Source organism: Equus caballus, chromosome 20 (assembly GCF_041296265.1).
Source record: "Equus caballus isolate H_3958 breed thoroughbred chromosome 20, TB-T2T, whole genome shotgun sequence".
In the NCBI taxonomy this organism is placed as follows: Eukaryota; Metazoa; Chordata; class Mammalia; order Perissodactyla; family Equidae; genus Equus; species Equus caballus.
The window spans coordinates 54,584,749-54,607,826 of NC_091703.1; the positions used below are offsets into that span (position 1 = coordinate 54,584,749).

The 23,078-nt window shown below is 40.4% G+C and overlaps 1 protein-coding gene across 1 annotated transcript; it reads right to left on the bottom strand.

Moving 5' to 3' along the window:
* Nucleotides 1-204: 204 nt before the first annotated feature.
* KLHL31 (kelch like family member 31) lies at nt 205-21,787 on the bottom strand. Its single transcript, XM_001499245.7, has 3 exons — nt 19,933-21,787; nt 6,907-8,111; nt 205-5,170 (listed from the first exon to the last, which is right to left on the bottom strand). Exons 2-3 carry the CDS (start codon nt 8,076-8,078, stop codon nt 4,438-4,440), a joined length of 1,905 nt encoding a protein of 634 aa, XP_001499295.2. The 5' UTR covers nt 8,079-8,111; nt 19,933-21,787; the 3' UTR covers nt 205-4,437.
* Nucleotides 21,788-23,078: the final 1,291 nt, after the last annotated feature.

Below are 23,078 nucleotides of genomic sequence, written 5' to 3' on the forward strand. Positions count from 1 at the left end.
AGACTCAGGCTCCAAAGCAAGTCACTAGTGATGTTTTAGACCGTTTTCTTTCTTTAGTCTTCAAGCTATTGGAACAACTTTTCAATTATTTGTCATTTCTTTTGTTGTTGTTGTCTTTGTTGAGGTGAATCATTATGAAAACTAAACAGAGAAAAAAGCAAACACCCCAAGCATCACAGAAGGAACACGTCAGAACCGCCCACATTTGATGGTCGACAAGTTTTTTCAAATGCAGCTTTACTGAGTGTGATGAGGTTACAAACACTACAGACATTTCACTTGGTTGTTCCTTTTATAGTACCAGAATGTTTTAAGCAAACAAACAAATTTTTGGCCAAAATTTGCTGAATAAATACAAAGTTTTTAGAAGTGTCCAAGAGAAGTATTTTATTTCAAATTCTCTGAAAGGGAAATTTAATGATCTTTACCCTCTGAATATACTGGATTCTTTAATATTTTAGAATCTTTAGTTCTCATAATTACCACGGAGGAGTGTTTAGGAAACTGTGCTATAGCTTTTCTTGGTATGAAAAGAAATACTGAAAAATAATTCCTTTTAATGCTGCCTTGTGCTCGAGAACTTATGCATCAGCGGCTGGAAGGAGGTCTAGCTCCTTCAGAGAAGACTCCTTCAGAGAAGACTCCTTCAGAGAAGAATTCAGTAGAACCATTCAGAGATTACATGAATTCATTTCTTTGTAACTCAAGGAAAAAATTAATTAAACGAAATGATTTTGTTTCCTTCATCTAGTAACTTGGATGAATTCTGAAGATATTTGGCCAGAATAACCAGCAAAAAATTGACGTTTAAACATTCACATATTTCCGGATAAACCTCTATTTACACACGTTTGTAAAATACAATTCCCATAGTTGCTGCTCTGCCTTAAATCACAGAACCATTCAGTACAGGCTCACTTCCTTCTTAGCTCAACTATACCTCCCCGCTCATGACGTTCCACTGCCATCTAATCATTGTTTAGAATTGTATCAATCTGTGCTATTACTGACCTTCTATTCATAATCATTCTTACAACAAAGGAAGTCAAAATAAAACTCATTCAATGCCACTGAAAGCAACTAGTGCGTTAGGGATGACAGCTGGGCTCCAAGAACCTAACAAGAAATGGACAGACCACATGAAAGTCTGGCTTCCTGGAGAATTTCACATCAGGACTCTGGCCCATTCAGAAAAAAAGAGAGCTTGAGTTTTGTTACTTCAGCTGCTAGGTAACATGCTGCTTCTCTGATACATTGAACGGATGCTTTTATTTAATCACAGGGGTCTGGCAGTACAAAAATAACAAATCCTTTTCTTTCAGAAAAATGAAAGGAGATACAGGGTTGGAGCCAGCCCTGGTGGGGTAGTGGTTAAAATTTGGCGCTCCCGTTGCCACAGCCTGGATTCGGTTTCCGGTCAGGGAAGCACACCACCCATCTGTAGGGTGTCAGACTGTGGCAGCTGCTGTTGCCATGATGCTGAAAGCTGTGCCGCGGGGGTATTTCAAACACCAGTAGGGTGACCAGTGGTGGACAGGTTTCAGTAAGTTTCCAGACAAAGACAGACTAGGAAGAAGGACCTGGTCACCCACTTCCACAAAACTGGTCATGAAAACCCTATGAATAGCAGCAGAACATTGTCTGAGAGAGCGCCGGAGGGTGAGAGGATGGTGCAAAAAGACCGGGCAGGGTTCCGCTCTACTGTACACAGGGTCGCCAGGAGTCAGAATTGACTTGACAGCACTAACAACAAATAGGGTTGGACCCTAAGACTTGGGAGTGTAATTGAATGTAAAGCTTAAAACATAATAAAAATGAAGTAATTTTCTAGTTGGGAAACACGGAGAAACTGTCAAGTTTTCTAGGAGGAGCTGCTTCCATAGTTGGGTTAAAGAGTTTGTTTCACTCACACGTGAAAGGTGAAACACATTATTTTGATTCTGTATACTTCGCAATGTTCTTTATTTATTGACCCAGCTGTTGAAGCAGAAGATAGAACAGCAATGCCAGGAAATTGGGTGTAAGCCCAGATAGGTGTATTTTCTGAGTCTTCAGATAAACAAAGTAGAAAATACATTAAATGGTAATTTCAAATGATTTCTCCAGCTCTAACATGTCTCTAGTTTCATCTCTAGAAAGCCACTGCCAAGTTTTTGCACAACCTATCTTATCAAGCTCTGACAGATGAAAAAATCCTCTAGTTTCAGCATCTCTCCTCATTCTTCCATGATAAAACGTGATGATTGATTTATTTTTTTTGATTGAGCTTATATTGGCTTATAACAATTGATTCTTATTTCATTCCAAGCCTTAAGTCCCCCACTTCACAATACTTCTAGGATCTCAATGGGAGACACATCTATTAGTGTGCATCAAGGAATTACAGCTATTTGCCCACTTATGATCTGTCATACATAATAAGTCACCTTTTTTCTCTCAAAATTAATAATATCCTATAGGCTTCTCAGCTCTATGAGAACCTATATTTATACCAAACTAAAAGATGTTGCAGTCATGAAAAGTTTATTTTACCAATGATGCCACAAGGACCAAAGGTTATCTATAGGTTGTACATTGGTAACTGAAGAGCCCAATGATGTTAACTCGCTCTGTCAATTGGTTCCTCACACAGCTGTATTTTCCAGCCTGGGCAGGTCAGGAGTCAAGGGAGCAGGTGCTTTTAGACCTGCTCCTACTTGGAGAAGCTCCTCATGCTGTGTGTGGGGTGAGGAAACAGCCCAGGGCTTTTATATGAACAATGTCTTGTTTTTACCTTACAGTCTTTATGGCCCTTATCTGAGTGCTACCATTAAACCCACAGACTGAACTGTTCATAAGGGGCAAGGATATAAAATTGTTCCACAAAGTGTATTCTATGAACCACTTTTCACAGTTCGAATATTTTAAATATAAATATTGTAACTCTAGCAATAACCTATCTACAAGGTGGGAGAGGAGGGGATTCATGAAAACCCAGGTACATTTCCATATAGCTCATGTTTAACCGCTTAGTTTGTTTTATTTTTCAAAATCCAATTGCACGTAACCCATAATTGATAGGCCACTTCCTCTCCAAAACAAATCAACTATCAAAGAATAAAGTGATAAATTATAAGAAAGGAAAATAAATATCATTTACTACAATCATTCTCTTGCTCCAAAACTTGGAAAACATGTAAGAAAAATGATATTGAGTGGATAAACTTTACTTTGCAAAGCTAATTTGGAACAGGTGAGATTTAAAAAGATAGAATAGAACGGGCGTATCTTATTTTAATATTTGTATGTGAAATGAATGTGTTAGAATTTTAATTAAGAAATCAGGAGGACTGCTATGAAATGGAACACAATGGCATTTACCAGCAGGAGAATCCATTCAGCCTGTTATTGTCAAATCCGAGAATTCCAAGTGTTTTCTTCATTCTCATCCACATAAAAGAGTGCAAGAAATCGAATTACTCCTGTTGGTTGTATAACCTTTAGGCTATATAAGCTTTCAGTTAACGATCCTTATGGACACAGTTTTAGTTGGTGTTTTTCCCAGGATTACATTAGGGTCAAGGTTGCCTTTAACCATCTTCGTGTTGTTTTTCGGAGGAGGGAGGGGCTCCCATGAGACTTGGCAACTCCATTAATAAGGGACAAGGGTGAAAGTGCAAATACTTTCGGGAGATACAACAAAATGATTTAAATTTACACTGTAAGTTAAATGACTAACATCAGTTCCTTTTCTGAAAGCAGGATTTTATGATAAAAAATACACTGGGGCCCAGGGAATGGAGGAAGAGGGAGTCAGCGCTAAGCAAAAGTGCCGGTCTCCGGGTTAGCCCGTCAGCCCTTTCCAGTCCGACTTTGTTCTACGCTTTATGACTTTGTCATGGGCTGCCTTTCAAAATCCTGTACTCAGTCACGTATAGGAAAAGAAACCGCACTGAAATACAGAATTAAATCTTGTCTTGATGGATAGAGACGGATTTCCATTTCAAAACAAAATCCATAAATGAATATTTTCAATTTTCTAAAGAAAAAACAGAGGAAAATAAACTTTTGTATGTGAAGTCGCTTACTCACGTAAGCTTCATGTGTACTAAAGTGTAGAAGAAAAAATTCAAATGTGGGTGTAACCGCTCTACACGCAGGAACGAGCCACGATGGGAGAGCGCCTACCAGGAATTCTGTCTGCCACCCAGCGGCCGCTGAAATAAATTATTTTCTTTTCTTTGTCGGTGATGGCTCTGCATTTTGCTTAAAAAAAAAAAAAATTGACACAGAGGTAGATTATGCCACACCAGAAACTGAAAACCAGCAAGACATATGGCTCGATACATTTTAAAATACAATCATTGTAGTAAATGTTATATATTTTCCTTTTCGCTAAGTCAAAGGTTAACCACGAATAAATATTGGGTCTTCCTGCGTCCCCGCGTCTACCGGGGTTCAGATACTGACTGGCACCGAGGACACCGAGCTGGCTCGGGATTCCCGGGTCACGCTGTTGGGCATGGAGAGGGTGCAGCAGGACACGCCCACGGTGGCCTCGGGCAGCTCGTCGTCCTCCGTCCACTCGTTGAGCTCGGGGCTGAAGCACTGGATGCACTTCTTGTACTTCTTCTCGCCCTCGTTCCAGCCGCCCAGCAGGTAGGCGCGCCCGTGCAGCGCCGAGGCGCCCGCCGTGCTCACGCCCACCGGCAGCGGCGCCGCGAAGCTCCACTGGCCCGAGGCGGGGCTGTAGCACTCCACCGGCAGCACGTCCACGCGCTCCCCGCGCGGCCCCAGCTGGCTGCCCCCCATCACATACACCCTGTCGCCCAGCGTGACGGCGCAGTGCCAGCCTCGGGGCGTGCTCAGGCCCGGCAGCTCCTGCCACGCGTCGCTGGCCGGGTCGTAGGCGCACACCGAGCGCGAGTACGCAGTGCCGATGTAGCCGCCAGTCACCAGCACCCGGCCGTCGGTGACCGCGCTGGCGTGGCAGCAGCGCGCCACCTCCAGGGGTGTCTTCGGCTGCCACTGGTTGGTGGAGGGCACGTAGCACTCCAGCGAGGCCAGGCTGCCTTCTGTATTGCGGCCGCCCACGGCGTAAAGGAGCCCGTTGAACACGCTCAGGCTGAAGTGCGTGCGCTTCTGGTTCATGCTGGCCAGGTGTATCCAGGTGTTGAAGCGGGGATCGTATCTGGAAATGGCAGAGGAAGTGTGACAGCCTTGTTGGAGGCAGCTAGGGAACTCAGGTTCCTCCGCAACCATAACGTGGGACTCTGGACATTATCCCTGCGAGAAGGCCAGGGACCTAGCGCAGCTCCCCACCTGGAGGCTGGTGTTTTCCTTTCAACCAGTATAAAAGTGTAACACTTGGAAAAGGCAAGGCTAGCATTGGTGACTTCCCCTCCTCCTGTTTATAAAATCACTTCCTTTATCAGGCCCAACAGAGACCGACCTTTCAGTCCCCTTTCCTGAATATTCAAATATCCATCATCCAGTAGGATGTATGAGATGTGCATGTGGGGGAGGGGATGGAAGCTGGGTATTTGTGGCAATCAGAAAAGGGAACACTGCCGCATTAAAGTCAGTTCCGCATACCTTCAGACACCCACCATCCCTAGCTCTCTCTCACTGCTTAATCAAGATAGGCCTTGACCAATTGCATTTCTCCCTGTCTCACAAACCCCTTCTTATTCATACTCCTTTCCTGGAAATTGCAACGGTAAAGCCAAGTCACTCAACCAAGTCTTCTACCATCTGTTTAGAATGAGATCAGTGGAAGTCATCTCCAAAAGCATCAACAAAGACTTAACTTATGATATTTTTCTATTTTCTAGCATGTATGAGTGGGTAAGATTTTTTAGTTTAGGGATATGTTCTTTTCAGTGTTCAATACTACAGTTATTATACCATAAGCACTGAAATCAATATTGCAAAAAGAGCGACTTGAGTACTAATGGTTGAGTTATCAGCAGGAGAAAAAGTGGCAGAGTAGATGATGCTTTCCTGCTTACATCGTCTGACGTCTCGTAAACACAGAACCCATTCCCTCAGTTTGAAGTTCATTCATCTATGTCCCATTTAAACTCCAAATCAAAACTTGGTTATAGTTATAAACTAAAGGCTAAAAATCAATCAATTGTTTGGATTCATTTAAATGACACACACATATATATAATGAAATAATATAGAATATTTTTCATGTATACTGGATACATTTTCAGATCTTGCTCATTAGTTATTTTTGACCTTGGAATACTACCATGATATAAGAACGACTTTCTGAATATTTCATATATGTGGAGGGTTAATTTTTTATCATAAATATACAAAAATAACATGTCATCTGAATTCCATTTTCTGAAGGATTTATTATGCTTTTCCTCTTTCTTCTTGCATAAAAAATATCGACATTTTCTATGGTATGCAGTCTTCAAAAAATATTTAAAATTAATTAGGTGCCACCTTTTTACTGATCTCATTCTATTTGCCAATATCAATCTGACAGTCATCAGTAACAGTCACTTAAAAGAAACTTTGTATTATTTTAATCTTTCTTACGACTTAGTGTTAAAAACTAGATTTGTACCCAGTGTCTTTCAGAAAGGCAGTGGATTGTGACGAGCGCCTGGCTAGAAATGAGAGAATGTGAACTGCCGCTTACTAGTGGTATAACTTCTCTGGGTATCAGATTTCTCACATATAAAATCAGAATAATCATATCTTCCCCACTCACTTCACAGGCTTATTCGGAATTCTAGAGTGATTGCACTTTGTATAAAGTGAAGTGCTGTATATATGTAACGTGGCATTATTATTGATTTACTGAACCAATGAACCAAGATAATAAGCATGATTAATTTACTTTTATATCAGGGCAATTTCCTCACCATATTGAACCCTTTCAGTTCCTAATAAAGGGTCAAGTACCTGCAGAAATTGCTGACTGCATGCTTGGCTTGATTTCTTGCGTCATTCTGGTCTTCACCACCGGCCACGTAAAGAAATCCGTCCATCACAGCCACACACTGATTGAAACTCTTGGCTGGCATTTCTGTAAGCTTGCTCCATCCATTTTCAGGGTCTCTGTACAAGATGTCTCTACTAAGGGACTTCTCAGTAAGGCCTGGACGTCCCCCAACAGTGACGAGGACTCGACAGCCCCCACGGATTCTCGTGCGCCTAGACTGCAACGTGTTTTGATGATACGGGAGTAAGTGGTAGTTCATAGCATCTACAAGAAGTCTGTGACAATCAGCATCTTGCATCATTCTGGGTACGGACTGAACGTAATTGACCAGGTCTTGCGCAGAGATGGTACCAAAGCGAATATTGCTCAAAAGATCTGCAGCATATTTCACTCTCTTTTGGTCAAATTCTAACCATTTCATTGCAATCTGGAATGCTACTATTTCAGAAGGCAACTGTAAGTCATCATCTATGAGAAGTTCGTTAATTTGCTCAAATGTAAGTTTCATAAACTGATCTGATTCTGCAAATTCCAGGAAGTTATCCCGGATAAATTTTTGGGCTGCCGCTTTCGCGTTTTTCAGGGAGTATGTTTCAGCAATGTTAGCAACGTACATGCAATTCTCAACACTCATCTCTCGTATCAGAAAATCACTGCACATCTTTACAAGGGTATGGATCTGAAGATAAACAGCAGCAGAAATAATGCTTCCTATTGTGTACAAGGAGAGAGTCAGCTTTCCTGTGTAGGCATATGCAATGACAGTGGCCAGGCCTAGCGGTGAGATGTCATTGAGATCCACCCTCTGAGTAGTCGGGTCTTTTTTAAGGATGTTGTAAAAGTACTCACTGCATGAAGCCATCACTGACTTGTGAACGTCAAAAGATTTGGTTTTGGTGCCAATGACTAAGTCGCAAAGGAAGCTCTCCTGCCGCATTTTACTTAAACCTTCCAAGAGGTTGGGGCCATAAGAAGCATCTGTCAATTCAGAAGAAATGCAGCTAAGGCCATTGCCTCCCTCTAGAAGCCCATTCAGAGCATTCAGTTTGTTTAGGGGGCTATCTTCTACAATTATGGTCATCTCATTGATATCCCCTTTGTTCTTTCTGACAGTCTTCTTTTTGGGGGCCATGTTGGCAAACACACTGTCACAGGCAAGAGCTTGCTAAAAGAAAAAGAAAAAGAAAAAGAAAAAGAAAAAGGCATGGTTTTATTTTAATTGTGCTTTAGACTTTGAAATGCTATGTTGAGAAATTTTTTTATAATAGTTTTTTAATGGCATAATGTAGATGAACCCCCAAAATAGATTTAAAGAGTTACATTAAACTAGATGCACATTTTATTGACAGTTTATTTCAGCATCAAGCATTGAAGACAATTCTAGAAAGATTTATATTATCAAATGAGACAATAGCTATATTGCCAGGTAATTTTATACTGCAGAAAAGACCGAATATTCTCTCATCCAGCTGTACAGTAATCACGGAATCGTAGTTAAACATCATTTGAAGGGCTCAGTTTACTCTTACAAAAAAGTGAATTATAACTACTCTGAAGTTTTCCTCAATAAAATACTAAAATTCAGGAATCCATGTAAAATGTAGAACATATATATGCTAGAATAAATGAGGCACTTAAAAATCAAAGGGTAAGGACTTGTAATGACACATTAGTTCAGTTCAGTTCTACTCCGCATATTCAGTAAAATAACTTCCAGAGTTAAATATCTAAATGACACACACACACCAACTTGCGCAAGAACTAGAACAAAGTGGTGGTGCTTGTTTTTTTTAAATCTTAAGAGTAGGAAAGTCCCTCTTAAGCACAGCAAAAAAATCCAGAAGCCGTAAAGGAAAAGACCAAAATATCTGACATAGAAAACAATGAAGACTTCTGTAAAACAGCACCAACTGTTTAAGAGACAAACAACAGACTGTGACACATATTTGTAACATTTTTGACAGATAAAAGGTTAATTGACACAGTATTTAAAGAGTGCCTACAATTATTAACAGAAGGGTAATCCAATTAAAAAATGGACACAGACTATGACCAGGTAGTTCACAGAAAATAAAATACAAATAGTTAATAAATATTTTTTTTAAAGCTAAACCAATAACAATCAGGGAAGTGTCAACTGAAATCCAGAGATCCTTTTAACTTTTTTGTGGTCAAATTTTGCTTATCAGAGATTAAATATTTTTAAATATTCATAACATCGGATATCGGTGTGGTACTCTCCCTACACTGATGATGGGAGTATAATTGATACAGTCTTTTGGATGTAATTTTGCAGTCTATCCAAAAAGTCATATTTTTATGCTTTGACACTAAAATTCTAAATCTAGGAATGAGAGATATATTCACATAGAGAAATATTACATGGATGCTCGCATATTAAGGATAATAACCGTTTTCCCATTATCAATGTTATAAATATTTGAACTAGTTTTTAAACCTGTATGAACTGTGAATTTAGCTCTATGATATAGCTCTGAAAAGCTCTAGTATAAACACAGAATTGAAATATATTAAGTTTTCCAATTACATACATAGTCCTTAAAATATCGTAGGTTAAATTGTTTTAGCCTTTCTCAAAAAATTGAGCATAGTCATCAGAAGATGCTATACTCAGACTTTTAAATGGATTTTATTTACGGTATGGTAGCATTCACTTTTTTGGTGAGATTAGCAGTGTTGCTTTTTTCCTTCATTTTTAAAATTACAAAATCAATATGTGAAATTTGACAACTCAGTTTGTTATATATCATTCCTGATAATTGTATATACTTATACAAACTTATATATGCATATTTTTGAGCAGTCATGTGCTGGTAAACCAACTTTCTAGGGGGGAAAAGCCCTTATTTGTAAGGTGCTGATTTCTTTGGTGCAAATACACTCATCGTGGCTGATTTTAAGCTATCTACTGTGCAACAACCAGTGTGAAAAATTCCTGAAAATTTAACAATTGGCTCTCATGAGCTCGTCCAAGTCAGCTCCAGCACACCACTATAGGAGAACCTATATCAAAACAGGTTGTGTTCTATTACTCAGCAGTTTGCACTTCTGGCTTAGCAGTAACTCCTGCACATCTTTCCATATTGATACTTATGTAAATTTACCGCATTCTCTCTAATAGCTGCACAGTCTCCTATAGTAAGGATATATAAAACTTGTTCAATTATTCTCCTGTTGATGTTCATTTAGGGGTGTGCATGTGTTTTAAGTCTCACTGCTCAGTTCATCATTGGGAGGGGGGGTAAAGCTTGGCTTTGATTCCCCTTGAAAGGTCTTCAATTTAATTACTGAAATATTTGTTTAAAAATTTCATAACCCTTCGGTTGTGTTTGTCTCTGTCCCTTTCCATGTGGAAGGATAGTAGCAAGTAGGTAGGAAATAAAGAATGTCTCTCTCTTTGCTAGGGCTTTTGTCTTTCTCATTAAGCTCACCTTTCAATTTCTATTTATTTACAAGGCTGTAGCACATTCTTTCTCGCAAACAACACCCAAGGCATCCTTACCTTGTGAAATAGATTTCCAACCCACCATCATTTTAGTCTTCAAATGCACTGACTTATGTGGTGAGGGCTCCCTTTGCTGGGTTTTTCTGGGGAAAATTTTTGTTCAGCAAGCAGTTATCAGACACCTACTGCTGTGTGGGCAGCACTGGTGATGGAGCAATACAATATGTAATTCATGTTAGAGAGACAAGACATGACAGGCACAAAAAGACAACAAGGAACTAGGTAAGCACAGCAGAGAAATTTTTTTCTTTTTAAACAACAGTTATTTCCATCTAGGATGCAAGCACAAATGTGTCTTTGGGGGAAGCCCTGGCCATTTTCCTGGAAGAACCCTTTTGGCCAATTTTTTATTCAGGTATATGTAGAACTTATAGCCACTCATTGTTTTGGAGGAAATCCTGAATCCGAGTAGTCTTCAGACTAAAATGCTAAATCTTCTGTTTATCTACTATTAAAAGATTATTTCATTGGTAGCATATATGGGTGATATTTCAACAACTGATAAAACAGGGCACCTGCTAACTAGCATGGGTTCATGGCACAGTGCTGGAGCTGGATTCTAGAGGCTCCCTCGGGTCCCCGTGTGTAAGTCTTCAGTTGCTGGATCAGAGTGAGGCCCAGGGGGTCCTGGGAGGGGACTACATGGGTGGGAGCGATTCAGGGGGCAGGGAGGGGGTCAGGGAAGCAGATATTTGGCTATTTACCAATTCAGCACAGAGGGATCTCAGTATTTTAACAACTAGTACACTGTACTGAAATATTCTCGTCCTCAGGACAGGGTGTAATTCTTTGGAGATTATTTTGATTTTAAGCTTTTTTTGTTTCTTCTGATGAATATGGAGATTTCTGGATAAAAGAGAGAATCCTCAACAACATTGTGAGATGCTGAGGCTAAGGAGACAAAAGACCAGCAAGGAATTCCAAATGAAGGGGTGACTGGTGGACACTAGGAGTAATGATATCTGATTCCCAGTTTTAAGTCTTCCTTTTCGACATTGTTATTCTCATATATCATCCTTAATTAAGGTATTCTCAAGTATCCTTAGCGAAGTTTGATAAGTTGCCAACTAGTCCACTCTTTGCCTTTAGGAATGTTGTTTAGTTATAGTCGTGAAGACCTCAGCTCTGAAGAATTCACCTAGGTTTGAGTAGCAGCTCTAGACTCCACTACTGGTGGGAAAACCAAGTAAAGCTCCTATCTGACAGATTGTCCCAAAGATAGAAACTATAAGCTGGGAGGATGGGAGGATAGCAGGGAGAGAGAAGTAGGGAAAACTACCCAGAGATGCTAGAGAGTGTAAAAAAGCAGGATGATTTCATAGAGGAGTCAAGAGTTGAAAAAAGGAATAGCATAGGATGAGTTCCTTCCTCCATGTTTTTTTGGTTCGGGTGGTTTTCCACCTATGAGCAGGCTGCAATTGGTACTGCACAGGGCAGCTGCAACTGCGATGGAAAGTACTGCTGCACTGAAGAACCAGAGGACAGAGTTTGTGGCAACCACACCCACTGGAAAACGAAGTGGGAATTCTGGAAAAGAGAGATCCAAAAGGGGGAAACCCAACAGAAGATTAAATCTTCAGGAAGGAATGAAGATGGTAAATATAAAGGACTATTTTTTTTCTCTAAAGTTCTTCAAAATACATTTGACTCTTCAAAGCAAAAATGATTACGTTGTCTTGTGAGGTTTATTGTAGTACGTATGACAATTGCAGCATAAGGGGTGGGGTGGCGGTGGTAAATGAATCTATACAGTAGCAAGCTTTCTATATTTTCTGTGGAGTGGTACAATATTAACTTATATACCCTGTGAAAATTTAACTTTGCATATTGCAATCTCTAACGTGGTGCTGTCCTCTAGAAACATAATGCGAGCCACATATGCAATTTAAAAAATTCCAGTAGCCACATTAAAAAGATAAAAAAGAAAAAGCAGGTGCAAATTAATGTTAATAAGATATTTTATTCAGCCTAATATGTACAAAATATTATTTTAACATATAATTGCTATAAAATTATTAATGTGATATTTTACATTCTTTTTTTCATACTATCTTCGAAATCCAGTGTATTTTATCCTTACAGCACATCTCATTTTGGACTAGCCACATTTCAAGTGTTTAATAGCCATATGTGGCTGATGACTATGGTATTGGACAGCAGAGCCCTAGAGCAAACACCTAAAGAATGCAAGGTATAGCTGAAAAACCAATAGATAAATTTAAATGGAATTCAGAAGAGGGCAGGAAATTTGGAATAGAGGAAGAAAAATTAGAGGGGACACACAAAAAACCAAATGATTTAATGGTAAACCTAAATTAAACTATATTAATAATTATATTAAATGTTAATGGATGAAACATTCTAATTAAAAGGCACAGATTGTCAGAATGGATAAAAAAATCAAGACCCAAATATATGCTGTCTGCAAGAGACTCACTATAAAGACACAGATAAGAAGAAAATAACGGATGGAAAAAGATTTACCTTGGAAAGAGTAGACATAAGAAGGCTGGAGTGGCTATATTAATATCAAGTAAAACAGACTTCAAGGAAAAAAAAACAATTACCAGTGATAACGAGGGAATTTCATAATGATCAAAAGGTCAATTCATCATGTAGATATCATAATCCTAAATGTATATGTGCAAATAATGGAGCTTCAAAATATGTGAAATAAGTGACAGAATTAAAGGGAGGAATAAGCAATTCCTCAATTATACTTGAAAATGTTAGTAACTTTCTCAGCAATTAATAGAACAACTAGCCAAAAAGTCAGTAAAGGTATAGATTATCTGAACAATGTTATTAATCACTCTGACTTAACCAATATTTATAGAACATTACACCCAACAACTACAGAACACAAATTCTTCCCAAATGTACATGGTACATTCACCAAGACAGATCCTATGTTGGGCCACAAAACATGTCTCAATAAATTTAAAAGGCTTGAAGTCATACGGAGCATGTTCTCTGATCATGGCAGAATTAAATCACAAATTAATAACAATAAACGATCTAGGAAAATGAACAAAATTTGGAAATTAAAAAATACACTTCTAAATAATCACCATGAGTCAAGGAAGAGATCACAAAGGAAATTAGATAATATTTTCAAACTGGACAATACCAAAAATATAACATAAATACCAGATCCACGACTTATCCAAAGTGTGACTTGTGATAGATTATCTAAACCCTTAGAATCTCCACTGACTTATCTCTAAAGTGAAGATAATAACAGTGTCTGTCTGTAGGATTGTCAGTGACAGCTTAGAAGGAAATGCCTGCACAGCACTTGGTAGAGTATCTGGCAAAAAGTGAGTGTTCAAAAACTTGAATCATTTTCATTAAAATCAACCACCCTTGTTAGCTATGTCTTTGGGAATAAGGAAGTAACCTGTCTAAGCTTTGGGGTGAAGCAAACCAGAGCAAACTGGCACATCATGGAGAAGCAATCATAAGGGACAAGAGGCTATATGGGACAAGCATACACAGCGACCCAGAATAAGAACTGACAAATAGCAGCCACAAGAGATTTCTGGAACATGTAACATTTCTCAGAGATTTTTGCAAATACCAGGGAGAGAAATGGAGTGCATGCAATTACACAGGCTGAGGAACACAATTATTTTTACTTTGATATGAATAATAAGGGTACCCCTGAAAGTTTAGAAAACTTGGGGTATTTGGTTCTAGGTTATGTAAGCATAACAACAGATTACATGGAACGCATTGAATCTATGAGCCTGGACTAAAGGATTCAAACTAATGAGACTATTCTGCTGGGTTGGTATTAAGATGGGAAGGTTTGCAGATAACAAGAATCCTGCTGGTCCGGGCACAGAAGGGTTTTGAAGAGGAGCAGGGATACCAGGGAGAAGGTCGGCAGAAGGAGAGGAAATGCGTCACGCTGAAGCAGGAAGACATGACTCAGCACAGTCTGTGCAGACTAAGATGGCTGCCGTCATGAGGGAGACAGCGGGACAGGTAATAGTAGGCCAATACATAAAGGACTTGGATGCCAGGAAGGGTTTGAACTTGATAAATTAATAATCAATCGAGAAGGATTAAGAAATCTCCACGAAGGGAGAGGGCACGCTCAGGCCTTAGTGAAATCAGTGAAAATTCTTCCCCGGCCTTCCTTATTCCTGTTGCCACCTTCTCTTTCCTGGGTGGGTTGGCCTTCACCCTGCCCCAGCGTTCCCATGGAAACCCCATGACCTCTTTGTCTGAATTCTCTTCCCTTGTCCCCTTTCTCCAGAGCCCTACAGGGTGATACATTAGCTAATCTGACAAGTGATCCAAGCCACTCCATTAATGGGCAAAATCTACACTTTCTCCCAGATATACATGGTTTTTTGATGGGGTGTTGTTTTTTATTAATGTACTTCTACGACTCGCATAAAATTTCTAAAAGAGTAGCTACTGTGGAACATATATATAATAAACTTTTACTCTTTAAATAATATTTTTTAAATATTAAAATTATATTAATTTTAATATAAAATATTTGATTTTGATATTAAAATAATATTGATTGGTTTCAAGAATATTATTGATTAGTATTTTTAATATATGTATATTTGAAATAAGAGAGGGCTTTTACAGCCCTCAAAATCACTTTGTAGAGGCAACTGGCTTCTTTAGCTCTCTCTAGGAGAAATGGAGAGAAACAGGTAGGGAACTGTTTAAGAAACTTGCAATCAGAGCCTACAGGCAACTTCCTGGTGGCTGTATTTTCCCAGATGTGTTCATAAATTCAGTCTTTCTTTACTAGAGCTGCCACTACATCCTATCCCTAGGTCTGTACCTCAGAGGTGAGGCTGTCCACACACCTGCCCAGATGTTCTCAATCTGTGCCGTGTTCCTCCCATAAGGACACTGCAGACCCCTTTGAGTAGCCTCCGGATGCAGGTCACTCCTCTGAAGCTGGGCAAAACTCTGATGTTGTCCTCTAGGCTGCAGAGATGTTCCCTGGCTCCTATATCCTGACAAATGCTCTTCCACTGGCCCTGATCCTCCATCTCCTACCAGCCCTGCTTGGGGCTCCAGCCACTGCTTTTCTCAGTTTAAGGAGAACTGCGGGCCAGTAAGAAGGGTAGGGGCAGCTCCGTCCTGTGCTCCAGGCCCTACTGCAGAGAAGACGAGCTTCCTCACTGTGGGGATCAAAACCCCAGAGGCTCTCTTCTCACCGGGCAGGTGGGGAAGCCTTTGACAAGCTCTCCAGGCTCCTCACACTGGGGCCTTTCTGGGGAGTACAGACACAAGGCGTGTCGCACTGGGTACACACACACACACACTCACACACACACACTCTCACCATGCTGCTTGACCAGCCAGCATTTTTCCACAGTCACATTTAAATGAAGAACAAGGGCAGCTTTAAAGGAAAGAAGTTCCTTTAAAGAAGGAGATGGGTGAAAGAAAAGTGGAATGATTTAATTCACTTCCTTTTACTCATTCGTCATGGTGCTGGGCTTCAAGGCTGATTGTATGGGCTAATAGAGGGTGATTAGAAAAGAACTGAATATTTGCAAAAATGTCCTGCTCATTCACTAGGTCCTGTGTGAACATGTAGTCAAAAGCAATTTGTACAGGAACTCTCACTGTTTTTTCTGCAATTATACACATGTTCACTATGCGCCTCTGGGTCATACTGTAAGTGACGGTCACAGTCACAATGAAAATCTGGCTGTGAGGAAGAGGAAGAGGTTATAAAATGAGTTGCATGTATACGTTCATATGTAATCTACAGTATAACCAAGATGTTGAGTAATAAATTTTGAGAGCATACCATTCTTACTGATTCAATTATATATTAACTCAGAGTTGGATGAGGGTTTACTTTTTGTGTTGTTTTTTAAAGCTTTTTTCTTTCTTTCTTTCTTTCTTTGTTTTTTAACTGAGTGGGTGCCTTGTGGCCGGCTGCTCAGGGCCTCCCTAGCTTGGTAGCCAGGGCAGTGCTTGCTTACCATCCCCGAGGGAGGGCTTGGATTGGGTTCTGGTCTGCATGGAGGTGAGGAGCGCAGCCTTGCGGAGCTGCCCTTGGCTGGAAGAGGTTCAAGACTGTTACTTCATTTTTCTTAAAGAACAACAGGCTTGGTTCTCCCTCCTTACCCGGGGGGAGCGGGGGCTCTAGTGAGTTGTCTCTTTGGGATCAAAGAGAGGAAGAGCTTTGCAGGCCCCCTGGGATTGATAGTGGATGGCACTTTTCACATGGCACCTACCATAGTAGGACACACTGGAAAGAGCAGGTCCAGCCACAGCAGCTGAGGTTGTGTAATGGGATGAGCAGCTATTTGGAGGCACTGCCAGTCCCTTCCTGTCCCTTCCCTTTTTGGGTGAAAGAAGAGACTTTGCACAAGGTGCAGAGGGCTGTGGAAGGCTCCCTATGCTACCAGAGCGATCCCTTCATTCTGTGGAGGGAACTCAGAGAATTCTCCTTCTCTGGTCACGGACACCACAGCCTCCTTCCCTCTCTACTCTATCTGCCGTCACCCAGAGCAGCCTCTTGGGTCCCCTGCAAGAGCTGTCCATTAGAAATTGGGCAGAAGGGTAACAGAGATGCAATTCCACACTCCCCTCCCACTGCCCACTGCACATCTCGGCTCTTGTGTCATTTCTATGGCAGTAGTGTCATGTATTCGACACCTGATAACCAGCTGGGCAGTTATGTGAGCCATCACATTTTTCATCATCTTTTGTATTTGCCAAATTTAAGTACATTAATAATTACTACCTATAAATCATCAAGTATGAATCTATATTATGTATTAAATATAAATCATTACCTCCATTGCTACCTAAAATAATAATTACATAGCTAGCATTTATTAATTGAGGATCTATTGTGTGCTGAGGCCCAGGGCAAGTACTTAGCATGATTTTATTTTTTTTTTAATTTAAGCATCACTGAAATCCTAAAAGGTAGATTATATTATGTTCATTTTACAAATGAAGAAATTAAGGTCCAGAGAGAGTTTAAAAAACTTATCCAAGGTCACACAGTGTGCAATATGTAGGGGAGCAAAGATTCAAACCCAGATTGAGTCCTTAACCCCAGTCTGCCTCCTTCCCATCCAGGGGAGGTTAAAATCTGCAGCAGGTCAAAAAGCTAGCTCTTTCTAGCAGGAGAAGGTAGAGACTGAGTGAGGCAGAGCTGAGGTTTAAAAAATCAAACTTTGGATATGGAGAACATGAAATGGTTCTTTACAGATACAAACTCTGAAATAAGAATGAGAAATAAATTTAGGGACAATGAGAGTCTGTGGATTTCTTTATCTTATTAGGGGTTGTAAGGATATAAAGCTCCAATAAGTTTGGTAAGAAAAAAATAGAAATAGGTTCAAGGAGGTCTTGCATGAATTTGTTGATCAGAGAATCAAGCCCTTCCTTTTACATGTTAGATTGAATATGAAATTATCAATTTTTGTTTAAAAACAAATATCAATTTCATATGGTTCAACTTAGCCAGAGGCCTGTGCCTGGCTTTTATCTCTAAAGTATACAGAAACCGTACATAAAGTTAAGTACAATTCTAGTCTCCCAGACTGGATACAGCATGCAAGGACCTAGTGCTAAAATTTTTGGTTTTGGTTTTGTTGAAAATTTTAGAAAAATAACTCTTTCTCTTTCCTGGTCTTTTGTGTGTGTCTGTGTTAGGGGTGGGATATGGCAGGAGGGGGGTTGGAAATCTAGTTTTTCAGACTAATAGTCTCTTAGTTGTCATGGAACTGAAAATTAGTTTTGGTGTTCCTTTTACTCTAACTATCTGACAGACCTGTGTCAACATCCAACCTTTTAAGATTTCAGTTTAATCATCTGTCAAATGAGAAGATGTGTACCTTTCAGTTCTAAAAATTTTACAGAATGTTAAGAGTAAACAGTTGGCTTTTGCTGTCAGAATCGTCAAAGTCTGGTCCTCCCCTCAGTCAGTATGGCCTTTTAGAGCTCTAGAATCAACTCATTATCAGATATAGATAAACCAACGACACAGGGGATTCTTCACCCGGGAGTCATGGTCTGGGTTATCAGATTTAGGAAATAAAATATATCCAGTTAAATTTGAATTTCAGATAAACCACGAATCATATTTTAGAATAAGTATATCCCATGCAATATTTGGGATATACTTATTCTGAAAACTAGTTTGTGTTTTATCTGAAAATCAGATGTAGCCGGGTGTCCTATATTTTATCTGGCGGCTCTGCTCTGGGTTGGGTTTCAAGTGAATCCATGAAATTTTCTAGAATATTATGAAACATGTTGTGCATATGTGTTTATGTGTATTTTTCTGTAGAGTGGGCCTAGAGCTTTCAGGAGGTTCTCAAAAAGGTCCATAACCCAAAATAAAACCAGAACCATTGGCCTGAGAATGATGCTGCCAAGAAATGGTAACATAATTCTATCCTCTTCTATGAGTGGGTGCGTCCATGTGACAGCATCGCACTTAAATCAAGTTCCTCCTGGCCTGAAACAGATCTCAGGTGAAAAGCCCCTAGAACTGATTCTAGAAAAGAATTGTCACTTCATATTCTCTTTCCTGCTGCCCTCCACCCTTGCCTCCTGGGACAGACTCCACACAGGGCAAGCTGAACAGCCCTGTGTGCTAAAGTGTCACTGTCACTCTCATGCCAGAATGAGCTGGGATCCCAGAAGGTCTTCTTGCCAAAGGGGCGAGTCAGCTGCGCCATCCCCCTGTCCTGCCACATTCCAATCACTGCATCTGTCCCGGCTCGTCAGCATGACTCCGGGAATAGAAACCCTCCGCTCCGCCTGCTTGCCATTTTAAGTTAAGTCCAACAGAGGGGGGTTCCATTTTCTGTCTCATTTCCAAGATGATTTCTGATATAAAACATAGGTCTGTGTAGCCGTCTGTGCACATTTCGAACAAAAACTTGTTTTATACTTAAATTAAAAATTTGTTCTTTTCGCAGGGGGAATTTCTATTTATATTTCTGGGAATTCAAAGAGTTGTCTGATTTTTGTGCTACCATTTTAGTTACAACTGATTATATTTTATCCGAACTTCTCAGGTACCGAATGTTTACATGGTTCCTGATAAAAATGAAGATGGAATTCGAAACTTTGTGAGCAAAAGCCAAGAATTTTATTTTTCCCTCCCTTTGCTAGAAAATAGAGGAAGAAAACATACATTGGGCCTTTGAGACTTAAAATTATTATTAGAAGTTACAAGTAATTTTACTTTTTTGAAGGCATCCCTCTCCTGCATTTCTATGACTATGACATTCTCCTATTCTATCACATTCCTTAGATTTCAAGAAAATATTTTCTGGCTTCCAATTTCAGATCAGGGATGCGAGCAGTGTGGCCCAACTGTAGACTGCCGTCAGTGAAACAGCTCCACAACCGTTCACACTCAGACACCCCCACTTCTCCCACCCACACACCCCAGAATCTAGCAGAAAGGACTGGGAGAGTGGCCTCCGCTCCTTACCCTCCTGTGTGAAGTGGTGTCCCCGACTGGTGACGATGAAGTTTCAGCAGCAGACTCCTCTCGAGAAGCAATCTGTGGCGAGAGAGAGGGAGAAGGAAAAGCCAGTGGGGAGCCACCAGAAGCCACCTGACAAGTCCCAGCAGCAGCAGTTTTTAGAGTGACCCTCTGCCGTCACACTGGATAAGGTGGCCAGGCCTGCGCTCTCTTGCCTGCCCAGAGCAGCAGTGTGAGCCCTTCTCTCCCTCTTTGGCCTTCAACTCCAGGCCACTCCAGGGCAGAGGGCGGGGCCCTGGTTGGTGGAGAGGGGTTGGGTTTCTTGACCTGCCCATTTGTTTAAAAAGAAAACTCAAGAGCTCAGTCAACCTGGGGGTGAGGAAAGAAAATTAATTAGCTGGGTATTTAATTGTTGGAAGCAGGGATTCAAGTGTATGCACTTGGTAAGAAGAAGGGGAGTTTGTGGATAAAAATTAGCTCTTAGAAAGGTAAATAGCCTGGTCACCTCAGGTCTTTTGAGAAGATCGAGTTTATAAATAGACTGTTCTTCAGAAGAGGAGCACATGTTTAGGAGGACAAGGTAGCACACATGTGGCACCAGCGTTATTAGAGTTGTCGTCGCAGAGCTTCATAGAGTGAGTTCACCACCAGTGATCCACAGCAGGTCTGAGAATCACACACACTCCAGCACACGCACAGGCTAGGAAATGTCTGCTTTGGTAACACTTCATGTGAAAAACAAATTCAGAGGATTATAACTACTGCAAGCATTTAATAGACGCCAAGGGTGTGAAATGGCTGCTAAAAAGGTTAACATGATTTTAGAATGCAATAATAGAAAAATGGTTCATGGGAAATAAGTGTTCTAATTATTCTTCATTAGTCAGAGGATGTGTTGAGCATCGTGTTGCCGCCTTGCAACACTGAGAAATAAGCCTGCATCCTGCAGGAGGCGGCTGCAGTGAAGGGAACGTCAGAAGCTGTGCATATTGGGATTGCCTGAAGAAAAGTACCTTCCAGAGAGGACTCAGGACGGGTGAGGCCCCTGGTTGCAAGTGCTTTGGGGGCTGTTGTGCAGCAAGGGACCCAGTTAAAATTTTTGTAGCCTAAGATGTCAAAAATTAGGCCCAATGGATAGAAATTCCAGGAAAATAAGTTAAAACTAAGGAAGGAAAACTCTGGTAACAACTGGGTTCTGATGATGAAAATAGGGTCCAATGATGAAAAGGAGCCAGTGCCCTATGATCAGAAGGATGGATGTAAAAGAAGCTGCAGGACGGATGTGATGTTGACGTGACTCTCGCTGTGGCTGGGCACTTGCCCTGGACCATCTCTGATGTCTTTCCGACTCTAAGACTCAATGGTTCTATATGTATTGGCCTCTGGTTCTCCTGACACCTCTCAACTCATTGGGTAGCATCTTACTTACCACTTCTGCTTGAATTATGGTCAGCTTTTTAGCAGGGGAAACTATTTTGATTTTTTAAAAAAATTCTTTGTTTTCATCCATAGATCTCCAGCCCAGAACTCAATGTCAGAAGTAAATCAAAGAAATTCTTTATTCTATGGTTTACATAAAGCTAATAGAGGACCTCTGTCAAATGATGCCTCTTGTTTCCACCTCGTTGAATAGAGCATTTGACTCTATTCTTACTATGATAAAAATCAGTCTTGCATCATATTTATGGTAATGATTGTATGATTATGGAAAGGTCCTTCAAGAAGTAGCTGTTGGAACCAATACCATCGTCTTCAAGGGTTCAAGACTATTAATTTCAGTTCTACGGAACAACACTGAGATACTCCTTTCAATAGAATATCATTTGAGGGAGACGTATGAACACAAATGGAAGATTAAATGGCAAAAATGGAAAATCTAAGAGACACTTCAATTAAAAAAAATGTACAGAGTAGCTACTGTACGTAAGCATTTGACTCCAGCTATGGTTGAAATGCTGGAAAAATAGGGGGCATCGAACATGAGTGGAAAAGGAGGCTGGACAGTAGATTGTAGTGTACATTAAGAAATTTGATCTTCATCCTTAAAGCAATGGGAGCCTACTCATTGAAGTTTGTTTTTAAAAAAGGAGTACCATGATGAGATTGGCATTTTAGAAAGAATGCCCTGGCTCTTGGGGAATATAACCTTAGCAGAATTTAGAATTTTAGAAAGTGATTGAAAATATTAGGTAAGTTATCAGAAAGACTGGGGTAGAGTGTGTGGTGTTGGCGGTTTGAGGACAGAGGAGAAGGTATCAGATTGTCTGGAGGAGTGAGAGAGAATGTGGGCTAGGATTGCCAGGCAGGATAGCATGGCAGGACGCCACTCGAGGTCAACAGCCATGACTGGTGGACGATCTGAGATCTGTCAGTATGCTTGTGTGTTTTTCTGATGCCACGTTCAGCTGCAGAGAAGCCAGAGAGTCGGATTTAACTGGAGAAAGGGTTTTGTAGGGTGGGTAATTTATTTGTTTCCACTGTTGGTCCGTATCTCTCCTACACCAACCTCTCCCTACCCTATGCCACAGACCCAACTCAAATGTAAGCACCATGAGGACAGGGATCTGTACTTGTTTTGGACACTAATGGATCCCAAATGCCTACAACAGTGCCTGGTACATAGTAGATGATGAATAATTGTCTATTAACTGAATAAGTAAATGAGTGAGTGAATGAATATAATGGCAAACCATAAAACTGTGCTGAGTAAGGAGGAAAATGAGGTCCTGAGGGCAGAGAATTTTTCTTGTTTATTACTATAACCCCAGAACTAAGACAATGCCTAGCATATAGTAGGTACTCAATAAATATTTGTTGAATGAAAAAAAAATACTGACAATACAGTAAAATACAAAGATGAAAAGTATTGTGATATTTTGCTCTTTACTTATTTTCTCATGGCAATTCACAGAGATTCTCTAGCAAAAACAAGTGTGTTTTTAAAAAGCTTTTATAGCTGAAAGAATAGTTGCACAATAACTCATGGTCCCCAAGGGATAGCTATCTGCTGTAGATTCTAGCTCTGATAATTTAGCTGGTTCTCAATTCCTACCACCAATAGGAAGTTATGTAAATACTGCTTCTCAAACTTCAGTGTACACAGGAATTACCTGGGGACCTTGTTAAATATTGATTCTGGTAAGGTAGGTCTG

Coding starts and splice junctions, on each gene's coding strand:
- KLHL31 (XM_001499245.7), bottom strand. CDS start 8,078: ATGGCCCCCAAAAAGAAGACTGTCAGAAAGAACAAAGGGGATATCAAT. Junction 5,171..6,906: donor GCAGTCAGCAATTTCTGCAG/GTACTTGACCCT, acceptor TGCCATTTCCAG/ATACGATCCCCGCTTCAACA.